General features: G+C 54.4%; 1 protein-coding gene across 2 annotated transcripts in view; it reads right to left on the reverse strand.

The window, feature by feature from the left end:
* The window catches only part of SLC2A9 (solute carrier family 2 member 9), a 76,049-nt gene that overhangs the window by 46,718 nt on the left and 11,195 nt on the right, over nucleotides 1-18,136 (reverse strand). For both annotated transcript variants that reach the window (XM_054581937.1, XM_054581938.1), the window contains exons 3-5: nucleotides 17,871-18,031; nucleotides 8,213-8,337; nucleotides 2,657-2,802 (exon numbers count right to left, since the gene is read on the reverse strand). In XM_054581937.1, coding sequence (XP_054437912.1) covers nucleotides 2,657-2,802; nucleotides 8,213-8,337; nucleotides 17,871-18,031 — 432 coding nt within the window. The remainder of the gene's footprint in view (nucleotides 1-2,656; nucleotides 2,803-8,212; nucleotides 8,338-17,870; nucleotides 18,032-18,136) is intronic.

Here is an 18,136-nt window from a genome sequence, read left to right on the forward strand (position 1 = left end):
GTCCAGCTCAGGCGCAAAGGGGCCTGGGTCTGCCTTACCCAGGCTTCCACTGAGATAGTGTGGTTTATCATAAGAAATACATAGTTGGTCTTCTATTTCCGGCAAAGAACTCCTAAAACTGAAGGAATTTCCCAAGCGATAGGAGCCATAAAAGTGTCTTGATATTTATAATATCAACCCTCTTTCCGCCACAGCTGAGTTGAGTTAATGAGGTGACTTTTGGAAAGCACCGAAGGACGGGAGCTGGTGGCCGAGGCAAACGACCAGGTGGCTGGAGGGTGGGAACTTTCAGCCCCACGCCTGACCTCCAGCCAGGATTTAATTACCCTGTCTGTGTGATAAAAGCTCCATAAAGCCCCGGAAGGCCAGGGTTTGGCACGCGTCCTTGTAAGTTAACACGTGGAGGAGGTGTGGGGACAGTGGCCGCTGGCGAGGGCACCAGGGCTCCGCGCCCTTTCTCCATACCTGGCCCCGTGCGTCTCTTCCCTACGTCTTTCCTGAGTTACATCCTTTTATCATGAAGTGGTGATCTAGTAAGTATTGCTATCCTGACTTCTACGAGTCACTGTAGCCAATTCTTCAAACCCAAGAAGGAGGTTGTGGGAACCTCGGATCTACAGCCAGTGACAACCTGGAGTTGCCATGGGCACCTGAAGTGGAGGGAGTCTCGCGGGACTGGGCCCCTCACCTGTGGGACCTGACACTCTGTCCAGGTAGATGGCATCAGGTGGGGCTGAACTGCAGGCCCCCTGCAGGTGTGGGGAAGAACCATGTGACAGAAGTGGCCTCAGACAGTCCTCACGCTCCCGGGGGCGGGGGCGGGGGCCGGGGGCCGGCACGCCCAGTTCCCGGCCGGCAAGATGCTCCCACACCTGGTGCATCTGCCTGAAAGCTGACAGGCCCGGGTTCTAGTTTCAGCACCAGTACTTTTTTACTGGTTAGTTCTCTGCCTCATCTCCCCCGGCTTCCATTTCCACGGCTGTCGATGGGAGCGGCTCCCAAAGTTGCTGTGAGGTCTTGAATGACATAGCAAACAAGAATTTTACATAAATGCTGGATGATGTGTATTATTGTTATTTTTTTTTATCCTCACCTGAGGACTTTCTTTCATTGCTTTTAGAAAAGGTGGGAAGAGAAAGACAGAAACAGAGAGAAACATTGATGTGAGAGAGAAACATCTATTGGTTGCCTCTCGCAAGCTCCTTGACTGGGAATCGAACCCTCAAACTAGGTATGTGCATGAAGGGGAATCGAACCCACAGCCTTTCAGTGTACGGGACGATGCTCCAACCAACCGAGCCACACTGGCCAGGACAGCATTGAGATTTTTCCCAGAAGCGTTTTAAAGTGAGTTTCTCGTCCGGGCCTCCTCCCGGCGGGACCCAGCCCACAGGGCAGGGTGCGTCCCTGTGCTCTGTTCCAGAACGTTCGACATTGGACCCTCACTTCTGATTTCATGTCCTCCCTCGCTCGTGGCCTCCTGGCGTGAGTGGGGAGGGAAAGCCTCCGCATCCCTGCAAGGCGCCCAGCCGGGCTCTTCCCCCACCTTGTCGGACACTCAGGCAGCAGGTCCTGGACTCGCCCGCCCCTCCTCTCTATCCCCAGGGCCGCTGCCTCAGTTCCCCCAATCACCCCCACCCCCCCTCACGCCCCGGACCACGTCCAATCGCCGCAGCCTCCTGCCGGGGTGTTTCCTCCCTTTTCACCCTCCCACTCCCACTCCCAAAGCCACCTTCGAACTCGGATCAGTCACTCCCCCGCCGCAGGGCCGCCCAGGGCTCCCTGCTCCCCAGGAGGATGTCGAGGGCAGCTCAGTGAGCAGGGGCCTCGTGTCACGCTCCCCATGCGGCTCTTCCCTCAGGCCCAAGCCACTCGTGATTCTTTCACGGGGCTGTTCCCCCCTCACGGCCTTTTCTTCCCTTCTGCCCTCTCTCTGCAATGTCTTCTCTCCAAACCCTGTCGTATTCCACCTCACTTCTGCTCACCCTTCGGGGCTCAATTCCGAGGCCACTTTGGGGAGCCTTCCTTGACCCCCACCCCGCCGCCCATGACCCTAGGCGAGGCACCCCTCCTGGCCAAGGCCCCGCGGCAAGTGAATGGTTGGACTAGAATTCAAAGTCAGGCCTTTCTGCTGCCAAAGAGAAAGCCACAAGCAGAAGACTGCGCCATTACATATGTACATAGGAAAGACAGACTCCAGAGTGGGGTAGAGCCAAGCAAAACGTCTTAGAAAGATGCCCAAAATCCAGTAAACGAGAACAGTAAGTTGAGGAACGATGTGCACAGCATGGTGCCATCACAAAAACTGTCTAGGGTCTAGGCTTATATAGGTTTGCAAGGGCCTGAAAGAATCGTAACTGAACTGTTAACAATAGCTGTGGGGTGGGTGGATTTGAACATTCTACAAAGTTAGAATTTGTTATGTGTTCTTTATATCCTAAAAAAAAACCCAACCCAATCAAAGGTACTCAGCCCCAACTTTTCTGCAATAGTAAGTGAAAGGCTTGAATGCTCAGGAATTCCAAGGCACAGGGAAGTGTATGGAGGAAGAGATCATCTTGGGCCACCCTTTGTCCCCAACAGGACCTGGGGAGCTGAGACGGTGACATAAAATGAGAACAGCCATGGCCATGGTTGGCCGGGGAGCCTCGCTTACCTTGCCCAGCAGCTCAGGGAGGCCCAGCAGCTGTCCGACGAACACACCTACGCAGATCAAGATGGCAGTCACCTGCCCCAGAGAACCGCGGATCTCCTTGGGCGAGATCTCGCTCAGGTACATGGGGAGCACGCTGAGGGCGATGCCTGCGGAGGAAGCATGGTGGTGTGAGAGAGCCGGCCTCGCCGGGAGAGGGCACACCGGTCCACGAGACAGCTGTCTCCTCGGGGAAGGCGCTGGTCGCGGCACCTCCCTCTGCTTCACAAAGATGGCGCTTAGCTTCAGCCCCATCCCAGCACCCCGCACAGACTGCCAGGGCTTCAGCATGCACTGTGCCATTTACTCCGTGACATGTGGCTGGGAGGCGGGTTCCACAGGGGAGGAAACAGCTGATGATGGTGGTACTGGCAGTGCCACTGGCAGTGGTGGTGGTGGTGATGGTGGTGATGGTGATGGTGGTGGTGACGGTGGTGGTGGTGGTGGTGGTGGTGGTGGTGGTGGTGGTGGTGGTGGTGGTGGTGGTGATGGTGATGGTGATGGTGGTGGTGGTGGTGGTGATGGTGGTGATGGTGGTGGTGGTGGTGGTGGTGGTGGTGGTGGTGGTGATGGTGGTGGTGGTGGTGGTGATGGTGGTGGTGGTGGTGGTGATGGTGGTGGTGGTGGTGGTGGTGGTGATGGTGGTGGTGGTGGTGGTGGTGGTGGTGGTGGTGGTGGTGACGGTGGTGGTGGCGGTGGTGGTGGTGGTGGTGGTGGTGATGGTGATGGTGATGGTGGTGATGGTGGTGGTGGTGGTGGTGGTGACGGTGGTGATGGTGGTGGTGGTGGTGGTGGTGGTGGTGGTGATGGTGGTGATGGTGGTGGTGGTGGTGGTGGTGACGGTGGTGGTGGTGGTGGTGCGGTGGTGATGGTGGTGGTGGTGGTGGTGATGGTGGTGGTGATGGTGGTGGTGGTGGTGGTGATGGTGATGGTGATGGTGGTGATGGTGGTGGTGGTGGTGGTGGTGACGGTGGTGGTGGTGGTGGTGGTGGTGGTGGCGGTGGTGGTGGTGGTGGTGGTGGTGGTGATGGTGGTGGTGATGGTGGTGGCGGCAATGGTGGTGATGGTGCTGGTGGTGATGGTGGTGGTGATGGTGATGGTGGTGATGGTGGTGGTGGTGGTGGTGATAGTGGTGATGGTGGTGGTGATGGTGATGGTGGTGGTGGTGGTGGTGATGGTGGTGGTGGTGGTGGTGGTGGTGGTGATGGTGGTGGTGATGGTGGTGGCGGCAATGGTGGTGATGGTGCTGGTGGTGATGGTGGTGGTGATGGTGGTGGTGGTGGTGATGGTGGTGGTGGTGGTTGTTGTGGTGGTGGTGGTGAGGGTGGTGGTTCAGAAAGTCATAAATACATGTTCTCTTATTATCCTTATTCTAAATATTAGCAAACTGAGACACAAAAGAGTTGAGTAACTTTCCAAATCATCAAGTGACATCCAGAGATACCCAAAGAACTATTTTGCCCAACAGATCAGATCTCTGATTCCAGAATTTGAACTTTCCCACCAGCTAGGAGTGCTTCTTTGTTTTTGTCATGGGTGCCAGTTTTAACGGATTCTGTCCTACTCATTTTACAGCATTTTTTAGATGAAGTCACATCCAGCAGCTCACAAGCCGCGAGGCCCTCGGTGGAGAGTCCGCCCCTCTCTCCCCGTCGCTCTCTGTCCCCAGGCGGGGATGAGGACGAGCCTGCTGTCAGAGGGTGCCGTGAGAGGTGAGTAAGATGAGCTCAGCGCTTCGCTCACTGCGAAGCACTGGACAAGCCAGCGCTATGAGCACTATTACTGCCTGACTTCTCACCGGGCTGTGAGGGCATCAGGCCGCCTTTCCTGCCTCGGCCTCTCTGCGCCCCAGGCGCAGGTCCCCACACCGCAGGCACCAGTCGATGGGTTCCCCTCGCACTGGATGCTCCCCCGTTGCTGGCATCCAAGGAAGCCCTTCCTACAGGAGTTAGTAACGGGGATGCCTGGCCCAACTTCTGAGCGGAGGATCTTACTCACTGCCTCTCAGCCCAGGATAACTTTTCCCGGTTCACCAGAAAGGTAAACACGCTTAAGGTGCACAGTGACAGGAACAATCACCAAAGTCACACCATAAACCCAATGGTGTTTGGAATTTTAACCAAAATACACATATGGGGAGCACCTGGTTGGGGGAGGGGCTGGCTGCCGATCGATTCCACACACCCTTGCCCAGTGGGCAGGGCGACACAGAGGGAGACGTAGAAGGTTCCAGGCCCAGGGCCCTGCTGTCTTCACGGGTGACCCTGGTCAAGTTAATTAGCTTCTCCTCACCTCAGCTTCCTCATCTATAAAACAAGGGTAATAATTGCTGTCTATTCCTGTTGCAGCAGGAATGGAATTACTACACAGAAGGCTCCTGCTTCACATGTGGTCACTTGATAGACACTTCAAATTGTCGGTCCTCCTATCCACTAGGGCTAATTATTTTACCTCACAACAAACGAATGAGGAAATGACAGAATAGGAAAAGTGGCGCGGGAGTGGTGAAGGCCATGGACCCACGCCTGGCATAGTGGCAGCACCTCCTGCCTACGCGCCCTGCACGCGCTGAGCATATGTCCAGCAGACCGTGAGCCGTCAATCAACGGTGACCATTCTTTCCTGCCCATTGTGAAATGATGTGGAAAAAATGAGACGCTGCTAACTAAACCAGAGGTGAGTGAGGAGGGGGTCCACATGAAGGCTTAGGGTGACCCACTCATCCCAGTTTGCCAGGGACCGTCCTGGCTTTGGCCCTGAGAGTCCTGTGCCCTGGGCACCCCGTGAGTCGCAGGCAAACCAGGACGGTTGGTCACCCCAGGCCTGTGGTGCTGTCCAAGCATCCCGCCCACCTGAGTGGCCTCTCCCGACCTAGGGCCTCACCTCCTGCCACTCCTCCCCGCAGGGGCCCCCCGAGGGATTACTGGTTACAGGGTATCCGCCTTGGCTGCTCTGTTTCTCTGGAACCCTCTACCCTCACGGCTCCATCAAGGGGCCCCTCCCTCCTTCCTCTCCCAGCTCAGCCTCACTCCTCCCATGTAAGGTGACCTAGGTGGGAAGTCCTTGCAGATGTCATCAAGTTAAGGCGGGGTCACACTGGAGTAGGGTGGGCCCTCAATCCAATGACTGGTGAGCTTTTAAGGAGGCTGTGAGAAGACCCAGAGGAAGAAGGGCACGTGAGATAGAGGCAGAGACTGGAGACGCTGCCACAGGCCAGGGAGCGCCGGAACCACCGGCCGCCACGGACAGACCTGCCTCCGAGCCCCCCCCCGGCGCTAGCCCACCCTGCTGACACCTGGATTCTGGGCTGCTGGCGCCCGGGACTCCGCCAGCATGATTCCTGCGGCTTGCGGGACGGCAACAGTGATGCTTGGCTACCGCGGCCCCAGCGAGCACCGCGCCTCCCCCAGAGGCCTGCCCTGCCCACCTGCCAGAGCCGGCCCTGCTCCATCGCGCTTTTGCGCTCCAGCGGTCCTACGTCCTGCATTACACCTGTGCTTTCTGAAAGTATCTGGCTGGGTATTTACTTGTATAATGTCTGTTTCCCTGCTTCCAGCCACAATGAATTTCATGAGGAGACAGTGCCAGGCCAGGTGTTCGCTTAACATGCATTCAATGAGTCCCCAAGGCACTATCACGCCGCCTTGCGCATTATTTATTTAATGCGGCCTGCATGGACTGGCGGGGGCGGGGGCGGGGGGGGGCGGGTCGTGGGGTGACTCGGGGCTGGGGTCTGCAGGCCCCCGCAGGCTGGCACTCAGTTTTAACTGTGGTCTAGAGCAACAGGCCCCCGTGGCTAGTCTGAGGGGAGCTGCAGAGGCCAAGAACTGCACAGAGGGCAGAATTCTTGGGACTCTCTTCTAAAACATCAACGCCATCCCAGTCCACCAGCACTGTGTAACTCCAGAACCCATTCACACCCTGCCCCTTCCTCCGGTACGTGGTCTGAGGGTACAAGGAGCGAAGAGGGTGCACTCCCTCATGCAGGGCGGGCCCGACTTCCCGATCCTTCCAGCAGTCCGACTTCTACAGCACCTTTCAGCTCATAAAAAGCAGAATCTGCTCTAGGGACAATCAGAGATGCAGAAAGAACACTCTAGAAATGACTAGGAATTTGCAGTTTTCTGTCAGGTTGCAGGACAATTTGAGCTAAGCATTTCGTCAAAGACAGACGTAAGTTTTGAAAAGTCAGTATGACATCCGCATTTAAATCGCCCGAACACTCTGTGTGCAGCGTGATGAGCTGTCACCAAATGTGCTCGCCTGGGCTCACCCCGCCGGAGCCGACCGTCCACCTCCAGTTGCCGGCGCCCCAGAGGACGCCGCGCCCTGTGCCTCGTCTGGATCATTATCCTCTTTTTGTTCCTCAGTTTTAGTTCCTCTTTTCCAATTTTTTAATCCTTATTTTTAATTTTTTTTTTGCTTACTTCATTGCATTAGCTGGGACCTCTAGGAATATGCTGACTTAGGATAGCGAGCGCGGCATCTGCTCTTGCTCGTGACCTCAGGGGAAGACCCACTGACACCTTAGTATTGAGTATGGTGGCGACTGTAGGTTTCTGTACACAACCTTTATTATTGTAAGAGAATTTCCTTCTATTCTCAGTTGGCTAAGAGTTGGGTTTTTAAAAAATTTTTTTTATCTTTATATGAATATCGAATAGTATCAAGTGACTTTTCTGCATATGTCAAAATAATCATATGATTTTTTTTCTTCAAATCTATTCTGTAAGTATGGTGAATTACCCTGATTGAATTTCAAACATTTTTTAAAAGATTTTATTTATTTATTTTTAGAGAGAGGGGAAGGGAGGGAGAGAGACTAGAGAGAAACATCAATGTGTGTTTGCTTCTTGAGTGTCCTCAGTAGGGGACCTGGCTCACAACCCAGGCATGTGCCCTGTCTGGGAATCGTACCAGCAACCTTTCAGTTCACAGGCCAGCACTCAATCCACTGAGCCACACCAGCCAGGGCTGAGTTTCAAATATTAAGCCAATCTTCCATTGCTGGAATAGCCTAGCTCGGTCTTGACATATTATCTTTTTGTGTTTTATATTATGTTTATTGTTAGAATTCTTTGCTAATTCTTTGTACAAGAGTTTGATGTCTATATTCCTTACTGATATATTCCTGTAATTTCCTTTCCTGTAAAGTTCTTATAGGATATTGTATCAAGGACATGCTCATTGTATAATATGAGCCAGGAAATGTTTGTTTGGTGTTGGTGTCATTCTGCCTTAGAGAAGCCATGTGGGCCTTGAATTTCCTTTGCTGAAAGGTTTTAAATTACATGTTGAACTAATTCAATAGAATAGGACTAGTCAGATATTTTATTTTCTCTTCTGTCAGTATTGGTAAGTTCTTTTTCTTTCTAGACATTTTATCTAAAGTTTTCAAATATATTGCATAAATGTGCTCACATCTCTGAGCCTCAGTGTCCTCCTGTAAAATGACAACACCCTCCCCTCCAGGAATGCAGGAACGTGTCCCCATCCTCCCCAGCCCTGGGGAAGCCTTACCTCCATCCACGCCCATGATGAAGCGGCCCAGGACCAGCATTTCAAAGGCTCCTGCCTGGAGGGCACAGGCCATCAGCAGTGCAGCGGAAATCGCAAAGATGTTGTTGACCAGCAGGGTGTTCTTCCTGGAAGAAAAGGAGAGGTTTGATGAGGAGGCACGTCCACGGGGCTGTCACTAGCCTGCCCAGCCGGGAGCAGGGTCCCTATGGCCCCCACGGCCCCCTCTGGCTGTGTGTGATCCTGAGCAAGGCACTTGCTCCTTCGGGGGTTCACCGCTGGGGTTGATTGTCATTACCATGAACCGGTCTATGAAGGACGGTCACAGCTGTTTCATGAGCGCGTCTCTAAGGCTTTGTGGTTTAGAAGCATGACTTGTGTGGAGGCCTGGGACCTGGTTCCTACACCAACTCCCTCTTTTTATGAGCTGGGTGACTTTGTGCTTTATTCCTCACCTGCCAAATGATCACAGTAGCTCACATGTATGGGACCCATGCTCTGAGAGAGACCTCATTATACGCTGTTTACGTGAGTAGCTTGTCTATGGCTCGAAGTGACCCTATCAGGTAGGTGATAGTCTTATTCCTATTTTATAGAGAAGTTAACCAGGGCACAGACAAATTAGAAACTTGTTGGAGGTCATACAACTAGTGAGTCAAGGAGCTGGGGAAACATCTTAGCCTCCCATAGGATATTTCCCCCCCCCCTAAAGACTCAATGAATTAACAGACATTAAACTGTTGTATAAATTGTAAGAAATTAGGGATTTGAAAGGGGACTTTGTTATTGCTTTTAGAAGGCAGATCTCTCCAGGCCAGCACCCTTTTCACTATTTCTTACTTATCTCAAACTTCCCATCAAATTTCTTTCCCCTTCCTACATCTTCTTGGAGTGTCCCAAAGCTAATGACATACGCAACTCAGTGATGTGGCTCAAAGACTGCTCATTGCAACATCTTCTATAAAAGCAAATGAGCGAAACAACCCAAGTGTCCATTAACAAGGAACTATTCAAATAAATCATGGTACACCCATCAAGTGGCACATTATGCAGACATTAAATCAGAGATAACTTTCTATATTCTTATATGAAAAGATTTCGAAGACATACTCTCAAGTGCAAAGACCAAGGTACAGAACTTTGTGTAGTATATGAAACAATCTGTGTGATACAGAAGGGTGTGTGTGTGTGTGTGTGTGTGTAGAAAGGCACGGACCTTGGAAAAGACACACAAAAAGCTGATAACCCTGGTTGTGTCCGGAGAGGACAGCAGAGTGGCTGGAGGACAGAAAGGAGGAGGGAGGTTTTCACTTGACGTTCTGTTGGTCCTTTGGACAGTTAAGCCTTATAAATGTGCTAATTACTCAAAAAAAAGGAACACACTCTTACTTTTTAAAAATTGATTTAAATGGACCTCATGATGGGAAAAAAGTGGGAATTAGCAGAGACGTAAAACAAAAACTCCAATATCGAGTAACCTCCCTTACTGTGCTCCAGAAGGTCACGGACCCAGACGCAATGAAGGTGAGCCGGGGGTGCTAATTTCTGTTACTGAGGGACGCTCGCAGTGCAATGACAATACCGTGCGCCCTCAGGGCACTGCCCTGTGTTCCCGTTCACGGTCCTGCCCTTCTGTCCTTTAAGGAACTGACCTGTGGCCTTGAGAAGAAAACAGGGCCGTGGTTGGAGGCAGTGGTGGGAAGACTGAAGGTGCTTTCACTCGCGTGTCCACTCAGCCAGCGTTTAGTGAGTACTGGACACGGGGTATACCATCTGGAATATGAGAGGCATCCCTGTCCTCGCCCTCACGGGGTTTGCAACCTAGTTAGGGTCATAGACATCAAATAAATCATCACACAAAAGTCAGTGACTTTTGTGGCTTCTGAAAGTAAAGATAGAGAAGCTGTGAGAGTGTAATTGGGAACTGTGCCTGCCATATGCTTTTTGGTCCTCTAATCCTTTCTTTCTTGGCCCTGCTCTGTTTCAGAGGGAACCGCATTTCCCAGCCTCCCTTGCTTCTGGGCTTCTTGGTAGCATTGACCAATGAGCAGCCTGATATTAGTCTGGAGGGTGGGGGAGGGAAGAAGCAGGTATTCCCCTCCCTCCCCCTGTGCTTCCTTTGCAGCAACTGCGTCCCCCTCAGTGGCCCCAGCAACCTGCCCTCTTCCACCTAGTGGCTCTGGCTTTTGGGCCCCAGCGATGCTGCCTCTCCCTTTGGACCTTCCATCCCAGGCCAGGTGATCGCTTTCCTGTGAAAAAATGATTTCTCACTACAAGTCAAAATAGTCTTCCTGCAGGTCCGTCTCTGAGTCCCAGCTCTACCCCCCGAGGCCTCCTAGGACGAATCCCTGTGGGTGTGGAGTCTCATGTAAGATATATTTGCGAAGGGGCTGTCGAGACAGGGGAGGTAGAAGAGGAAAATGGGTCAGACTCAGAGTGTCCTTGGATGCTGGACCAAACAACATGTCTGTAACCTGTAGACAGGGAGAAGTAAAGGGGCTGATTAGAGATCAGACCTCAACCCCTACCCCCGAGGTCCACTGCCCTGCCACAGCTGGCATGGATGTTTGGTCCTGGGATGATATGCAGGATGACCCTCAAAGTGACGCTAGCATCCCTTAGTGGTTCTCAGGCTCGGTGCTCAGCAGATTCACCAACAGCTCCTAAGGGCAGGGATGCCGGTGTCCACCCCAGAGGGTCTCAACCCTTGGCGCAGCCGCAGGGAGAGATCTTTAGCGGAGCGCTGGAAAGAGCATGGCTTTACATAAGTGACCTCCTGCCGCGGCATTTCATCTTTACCACCCAGAGCTGTCAGTGTTGGTGAGACCTTCCATTCTCAGAGGGGGAGGTAGCACCACCGCATCCCCCCCACCCCCTTAACTTCGCTGCCTGCCTGCCTCTGCGTGGAACTGCCCACTGATGGAAAGTGTCCTTGGTGCATTGGCTATCTCCTTGCCCTGCAAAGAATTCATTCCTTCGCTGTCCAATCATCCTCACACAAGCACATCTAAGTATGTCTCTTTGCCTCCCTTCCTTTGAGGCCACTGCCCCTTGTCTCTGCAGGGCAGCCCATAGCGACTCAGGTCCCCCCCACCCCGCCCCAAGTGAGATGGGCCGCCACTGGAAGTTCTGAGGGGGCAAATGGCATGGCCTGACTGGCATTTTACGAGACTGTACAGTCTTCTGTGTTGACCCTGGGCGGTAGGGGAAGGAGTGGAAACAGACCAATTGGGAAGCTCCTGCAAGAGCTCAGGCAAGTGCTGACGGTGGTTTGGACCCCATGACAACAGTGGCAGCAGTGAGAAGGGCTCGGACCCTGGCGTGTCTGGAAGGCAGAGCTGACGGGCTTTGCAGAGGGACCAGATGGAGGTGGGGAGGAGAGGAGCCAAGGACGTCGCCGCGGGCTTCAGCCTGAGCTCTTGCATTGGATCCGACGGTGTGTTTTGTGCTAAGCGCACCCAAGTCTGACCTGAAACATTTGCAAACAGGGCTGCACACCCCTGAAGCGAGTTCAGCATACCGCTGTATCCCTTCCCCAAGTTACTACCCCCTAACCTGGCAGCGTCCCGTGAGAATGGAAGCCCTATTTGCTAACAGTTCACAAAGCTGACTCACTAGGGTTCGGAGACGGGGGTTTCCATCACCGCGTCTCCATTTTTCCCTGGGAACAGACGCGGCAGCAGAAACAAGGGGAGCGCGTCAGGCCAGTTCTGAGAGCAGGACACCGGTGCGCCCTTGGAACTCCACCGGACGCCTAGTTCGCTGTCTGGAGCTCCTGCGGTAGTGCAGGCTCCTCCCTGTGCAGCCCTGAGGATCATCAGCTCCCCGGGCAGGGGGTGGGGGGAGCGGGGGCGGTGAGGAGCCGAATACAAGGAAGAGTGGCAGGGCGATGAGGAGAGTGCAGACCCTGTCCCTTGAGAAACGGTGAGAGGAGCAGGGGACATTTAGCCTGGACAAGAGAAGGCGCAGGGAGGGTGTCAGAGCTGCCTCCCCCAATGTCATACTTCAACTCCATACACAGGACCAGGATCAAGTGACGGAAGGACGGAGGGATACTATTTCCCTTTGATTTAGAAAGGACTCTTCATGAAGCCCAAGTGAAACGGGAAACCTCTGGGGATACTGGCTCCCAGCACCTACCCTTCCAGCGATTCTTTAGCCTGACCCAGTCCCAAGCCCACAAGCCAAGATGGCACTTTGCTTCCATCATTCGGCCGCCTCAGGTCCTCTCACTTCTGCGTACCCAGCTTGAATGACAAGGTCCATTGTTCCAAACATTCATACGCCTTCGGCTCCTTGAGCCACCAACCTGCTCCCGTCATTATATGTTCTTGGCCAAAGCCCAGCCCTAGTTAGATACGGGCCGACCTCACGCACGCACACCACAAAGCACAGCTTGGCTGGAGAAAACATACAACTATGTTCACTGGTCCCCCTTGAAATTCACAGCTGTGAATCTCAAGTGGCCGTTAGAGCCCTTAGCAACCTTTCTACAGGTTCCTGGTCCGTTCAGTCTCCAGCTCTGCTAGAGGGCTGTTTCACACGTCTCTCTCCAGATCCCCGCTCCCATTCTCAGCTGACGACCTACTTTCTGTTCCACTGAGCGCGGAAGCAATCCGGAGAGACCGCGCCCATGTCCCTCCCGCGCGTACCGTCCGCCTGCCTCTGCTCCCAGATGCCGCCGCCCTTGTTTCTATGCACAGACCCTCCCCACTCCTACCCGAGGGCCAGCCCTCCAGTTACCCACTGCTCGCCCACCCCCGTCGTCCGCTCAAGGCATCAGCAAGTTTCACCTCTTGCCCCTGACTATCAACATTGCTCTCTCTGCTGGAACATCTCATTCATGTGCTGGCGTAGCTCGTATCTTAAAAGGAAACAAACAGAAACAATGCTCCCTGTCCTCCATCGTCCTCCACCTACCATCGTCTCTGCTCCCCTGTGTAGAACTCCTCGAAAAGAGCATCTTGTTCATTGTCTCCATTTCTTCATCTCTCCCCCTCTCTTACACCCTCTCCAATGCTTGTCTCCCCCATTGTGCCCCTGAAACAGCTGTTGTCCTGGCAACCAGCAACCTCCATGCTGCTAAATCCACCTCTGGAGCTCAGGTCTTGCCTTCATTTCTCAGCAGCGTTGGACACAGTGGGTCACCTCCTCCCTTCTTGCACTTTCCAGATTGCACCCAGGGGCGGGTCCGCACCGACCTTGTTGGCCAATCCTCACCATCTTCCCAACCCTCCGCGGAGTGGATGGCTCAGCCTGCGACAGCTTGTGGCTGCACGAGCTGACTGATATATGCTTCGGCGCGCAATGCGGGCTTCACCGGCCGGCATGTAGGGAGCTAACATTCTTCCCTACCACTATAAAATAGAGACATGTTTTAAAAGATTGAAGTAGAAAAAGAGGACAGAAAAATGATGCTTTTGAGAACCTGCTCTGTGCCTGGTATGACACACAGGGTGTTAGTTGTTGGGGTTTGTTTCCTACCCATTCATCTTCTTCTGGTGGGCGTCCCTGGCATTTCCTCCAGGAAGCCTTCCTGCCCTTACTCTCAGTGTGGGGGCTGGTGGTGGTTGTCTCCACCCAATGGTGGCTCTAGGAATGGGCATGTGACATAGTCATTTTAAAGTACATTAGAAACGTCATTCGCCAGGAATCCTACTGTGTCATTGTTAACATTTGGAGCTGGGAATTCTTTGTGGTGTCCTGTGCCTTAGTGGCATCCCTGGCCTCTCCTAGATACCAGTGACACCCCTTGGCTGTGACAATCAGAAATGTCTCCAAACATTGTCAAATGTCCCTTGACGGGGCAACATTGCCTCTGGTTGAGGACCCCTGAGGGCATGCCACCTCACTCAAGCAAATGAGATTCCATAAATGTGTGCTGAGGTGCTGGCAGGAACAGTGTCTGCCCAAGAAGAAGGGGTCACCTCGCACTGACGAGGGGAAAGGCTGCCGTGCGTGAAGCCAACACAGAGCGAGGCGGAGCCCAGAGGCAGAGGAAACAGACTTTCTTATCATGTCATGCGAGCTGCTGGATTCGATTGCAGTAGAGTTCAGTTATGGGAGCCAATTCAAAGTTGGGGCCTAAGCCAGTTTGATTTAGGCTCTGAGTGACACGGGACATGTCAGCACGATTTTCGTAATGAACTGCTCTGGGCCCGCCTCCCTGCCGCAGCACCTGCCCCAGGCGGCAGGCCTTGGTCCCGGCCACCCAAGGGCCAAGCCCAGAGCCCGGCTTCCAGTGAGCCATCGGGAATCTTTGGTGAGTGAATGAGCCTGGGCAGAAGACCTGCCCGAGAAGTGGGTCCAGGATCTGATCCCTGAGCCCACGGGGGTCGCCCCATGTCTCTTCCCTGGTTTCTCTGCTCTGCTCTTGAGGGAAGAACTGGATCCAGGGAAGGGTCAGGAGGCCCATTTCGGTGCATTTTAAAGAATATGCCCATCGGCCCTGCCGCCTGACGGCAGGGCGCTCCTCGGGAAGGGCCGGCGGTGGCGGTGCTGGGATGGCAGTGAGCCCGAGCTGGGTGCTGGCCCTGCGCGAGTCGCTGAGAAGGACGCTTGACATCCACAGGACAATCCTGAGGCTCAGTCTTCATTTTCCCACGAACCAAGTGAAGTCCAGAGACTTTGAGACGCTCGTGCCCCGCGAGCCATGAGTATCAGAGCGCAGACTCGAGGCCGAGCCTGTAGCCAGCGACGACGCACCACCGCGGTCATCGTCCTGTCTCACGAGGGACAGAGGGTCTGTCACTAAAGCCATGTAAGCAGAGGACAAATGGCCCTAGGTGAGGGACTGGGACTCAAAAGCAATTATCCATGGCCAGAATTCTCTGAGCCAGAGAGTCCAGGAGACCAAGCACCTGCACCCCTGAGACCAGATAATGGGATGGCTTATATCCAGAGATGGTCCCTGGCCCCTGTGGTCCTCTATCCTCGTCCCTCTCCCAAATCACAGGAGAATTTAACATGCCCTACCCGGGATCAGCTGCCGGGTGGGTCTGCCGGTGACCACGCCCACCTGACTCCCAGGATGCCCAGCTCCAGCTGAACCTCTCTCCCGGCCCCTTCCGTTGGCCCCGACCCGGGCCTTGCACATCAAGCCCAGCCTCCTCTTCCTCTGCGACAGCTCCCAGAGGGGACCAGTAAGGAGGGCTCCAGAAGCATTGCAATTGGCACATTGTGGCAGCAAGAGTGCAGGCTCCCAGTCACGCAGGCCCAGATGTGAACTGCCGGTCACCCGCATTCTTTGGAACCTGGGACACCTCGCAGAGCCTCTCAGGCCTCGGACCCACCATGTGTGGAACAGGGACAGTAACACAAGCCGTTGCAGGAGACACCGAACGTTAAGCACGGAATGTAGCAGGAGACGGACCGGTGGTAACTGTCTTCAGTTTTTGCTGTCTTTCCTCCCGGCAGAGCTACGACTCCAGCTGGGACGTCACCCCCATTCAGCTTTTGTCCCCACCATGATGGAAGCAGGAACGGGCAGCTGCCTGGAGCAGAATGACCAGCACCTGCAATCGAATCGCTGCGCATCCCAGGCGTCCGTCGCTGCGAAGCGTAGGACCTCTCAGACCCGTTTCCTCCGGTGCTTTCCTTTTGCTTTTGCGGCTGCCATGCTGCTGAAGCCACTGTCACTGCCTTCACTGAGCACACGGGGAGAGCGCTGGCTGAGAGGGGGGCCGGCCAAGTCCCGTGCCACCCGCTCGGCACGTTGAGGAGTCAGGGCTTGCTGGGCGCGGCATCCTGAGCCCCATTCCGGTGTCCCTTTCCCTGTGCCATCTGCTTAAGTTCAGAGCCTGCTTATGGGACAGTCTGGGGGAAAAGTGCCAGGGCCACATATCAGACAGGTCCCTGTCACAGGCCGCAGAGCCTGGGTCTGGGGGCAATGCCACCTAACTGGGACAGGAAGGAGACTGGGACCAGAGTCGGGCCCGGGCCCGGGCCCGGGCCCCAGCAGCAGTGCCTCAGTGGCCCGGCCAGTGGGGCCAAGCTGGTGGCCAGCCGGCCACTCACCTGTCGTCAGACACTCGTGGATTTGCCTAATTAAGACCTGCTTGGAACAGGAAAGACCACGGTGCCGTGGCTCTCACGCGCTGGTTCCAACCTGAGTTCAGGCACCGCGTGTGAGCTCTGAGCTCCCATTTCCCACCCACAGACCCCAGGGAGTCAAGGGAATTAAACAGAAGAGCGTGAGTGGATACCTGGAACACGGGGGGACCTCCGAACATGCAGCCTTTGCCCTGTTACGCCTCCCCGGTACTGAGTTACCCTGAGTTACGGCCCTGGAAGTGGCCTTGGGGACAAGGAAAATGTCACCGCACCTGTCTGTAGGCACCACGAGGATGACTGCAAGGTGGCATCCCGCCCCCGCCTTCGGAAAGCCTGCTCTCCAAGTGTCATCAGTTCTCACTTGCTCCTTGTTGGGGATGGGAGGCCGCATGCAGAGGGGTGGGCAGCCCCTTTCCTAACGGGCCTTCGTAGACCCAGGTCCGGGGAGAGTTGCGGGGGTCCCTCCAATACGGAGATCTGTCGAGCTCTTACTACCCTGGTTGTCAAGGTGACAGTCAGGATGACGGTAAATAATAACTGCTTCTCTTTACTGGGCTCCTGCTAATGGGCCACCCTCCCGCTTCATGTTCCCTAGCTCCTAACGCCCCTGCAGGGCAGGAACAGGGGCCTCCTTTTCACAGCGAAGAAACTAAAGCTCAAAGGCATGAAATGACTCGGCCAAGGGCACGCAGCTGGCGAGTGGAGGCGCGTGACTCAAGTTCAGGGGTGCACGCTCCAGGGGTCCTGCTTTCCCCATCGGTGCCTCAGTGTGTCCCTGGGAGTCCTCGGCAAGGGCATGGAAGAAGCATCTGGGAGACTTCGATACATCAGTCTGATCTGAGAGACGCTTTTATGATGCAAATAAGTGAGGGATGCAGCTCACTATCTGACTGGAGGGAGCCTGGAAAGGAAGCTCCAACGTGAAGTCTTTAATACTCGCTGCAGCCGTATTTGAAGGCAAGAGATTTGAAATAACCTAAATGTCTATCTAAAGGGAACTGGTTAAATAAAGTATCATGCAGTCATATAATGCAAGATGGCCGAAACACCCGATCTTTGAGAAGCAGAGCTACCTGTGCTGATGTGGAACAACCTCGAAGACACTGCGCTCTTCTGTTTTCCATCGGCAGCTGCACCCAGGTCTGTCCCTTCCCTCCCGCCCTGCTCTGTGCCCGGGACCTGGTCCTCTAGACCTCAGTCATAAAGCCCCTGGTTATTCTGGCTTCCGCTTGGGTTTGACCAACGAGAGGCATCAGCAGCAGATTGGGGTGGAGCCGGGGAGGGAGGAGCCAGGGCGTTTCTTCCCGGCCCCTCCAACTCTGGACGGCAGAATTCTGATCTAGCCCGACGCCCTACACCCTCAGCTCCCGGTCGGCAGCCCCCCGCCCACAGCTCTGCTTCCCCTCGACGTCTGGTGCCCCCGTTCCATCCCATGACCTTCTCACATTGAAGTCTCTCCCATAGACCACTTCTCGGCCTTTTGGCTAAGATCAAGTATCAAGTCTCTCCAGGTGAACTAAGCAGCATTTTGTTGTCGGCTGGGATCCTGACTAGGGACATGTTATGAACATTACGGAGCGCGTCCACAAACGGAGACAGACCCACTGACCTCCCGAGAAACTTTCCAATCGGCTTCACCAATAGCGTCCCCACGAGTCCACCGATGGCGAATATGGACACGGTCACTGACCAGAGCAGAGTCAGAGTGTCCGGGTCTATCGGCTGTCCATACCGTCTCTCCCACGTCTCATTGTAAAAGGCCTTGATGTACTGAAAACAAACAACAAACCAGGTTACTCCTTTTGCCCTGCCCTGCTGCTTGAAGCCAGCTGGTGTGTAAACAAAATAGTTGGGACTGGACCCTTTCTTCCTACT

Source organism: Pteronotus mesoamericanus, unplaced genomic scaffold (genome assembly GCF_021234165.1).
Source record: "Pteronotus mesoamericanus isolate MK-2021 breed Mesoamerican mustached bat unplaced genomic scaffold, CSHL_Meso_final contig_68, whole genome shotgun sequence".
Lineage (NCBI taxonomy): Eukaryota > Metazoa > Chordata > Mammalia > Chiroptera > Mormoopidae > Pteronotus > Pteronotus mesoamericanus.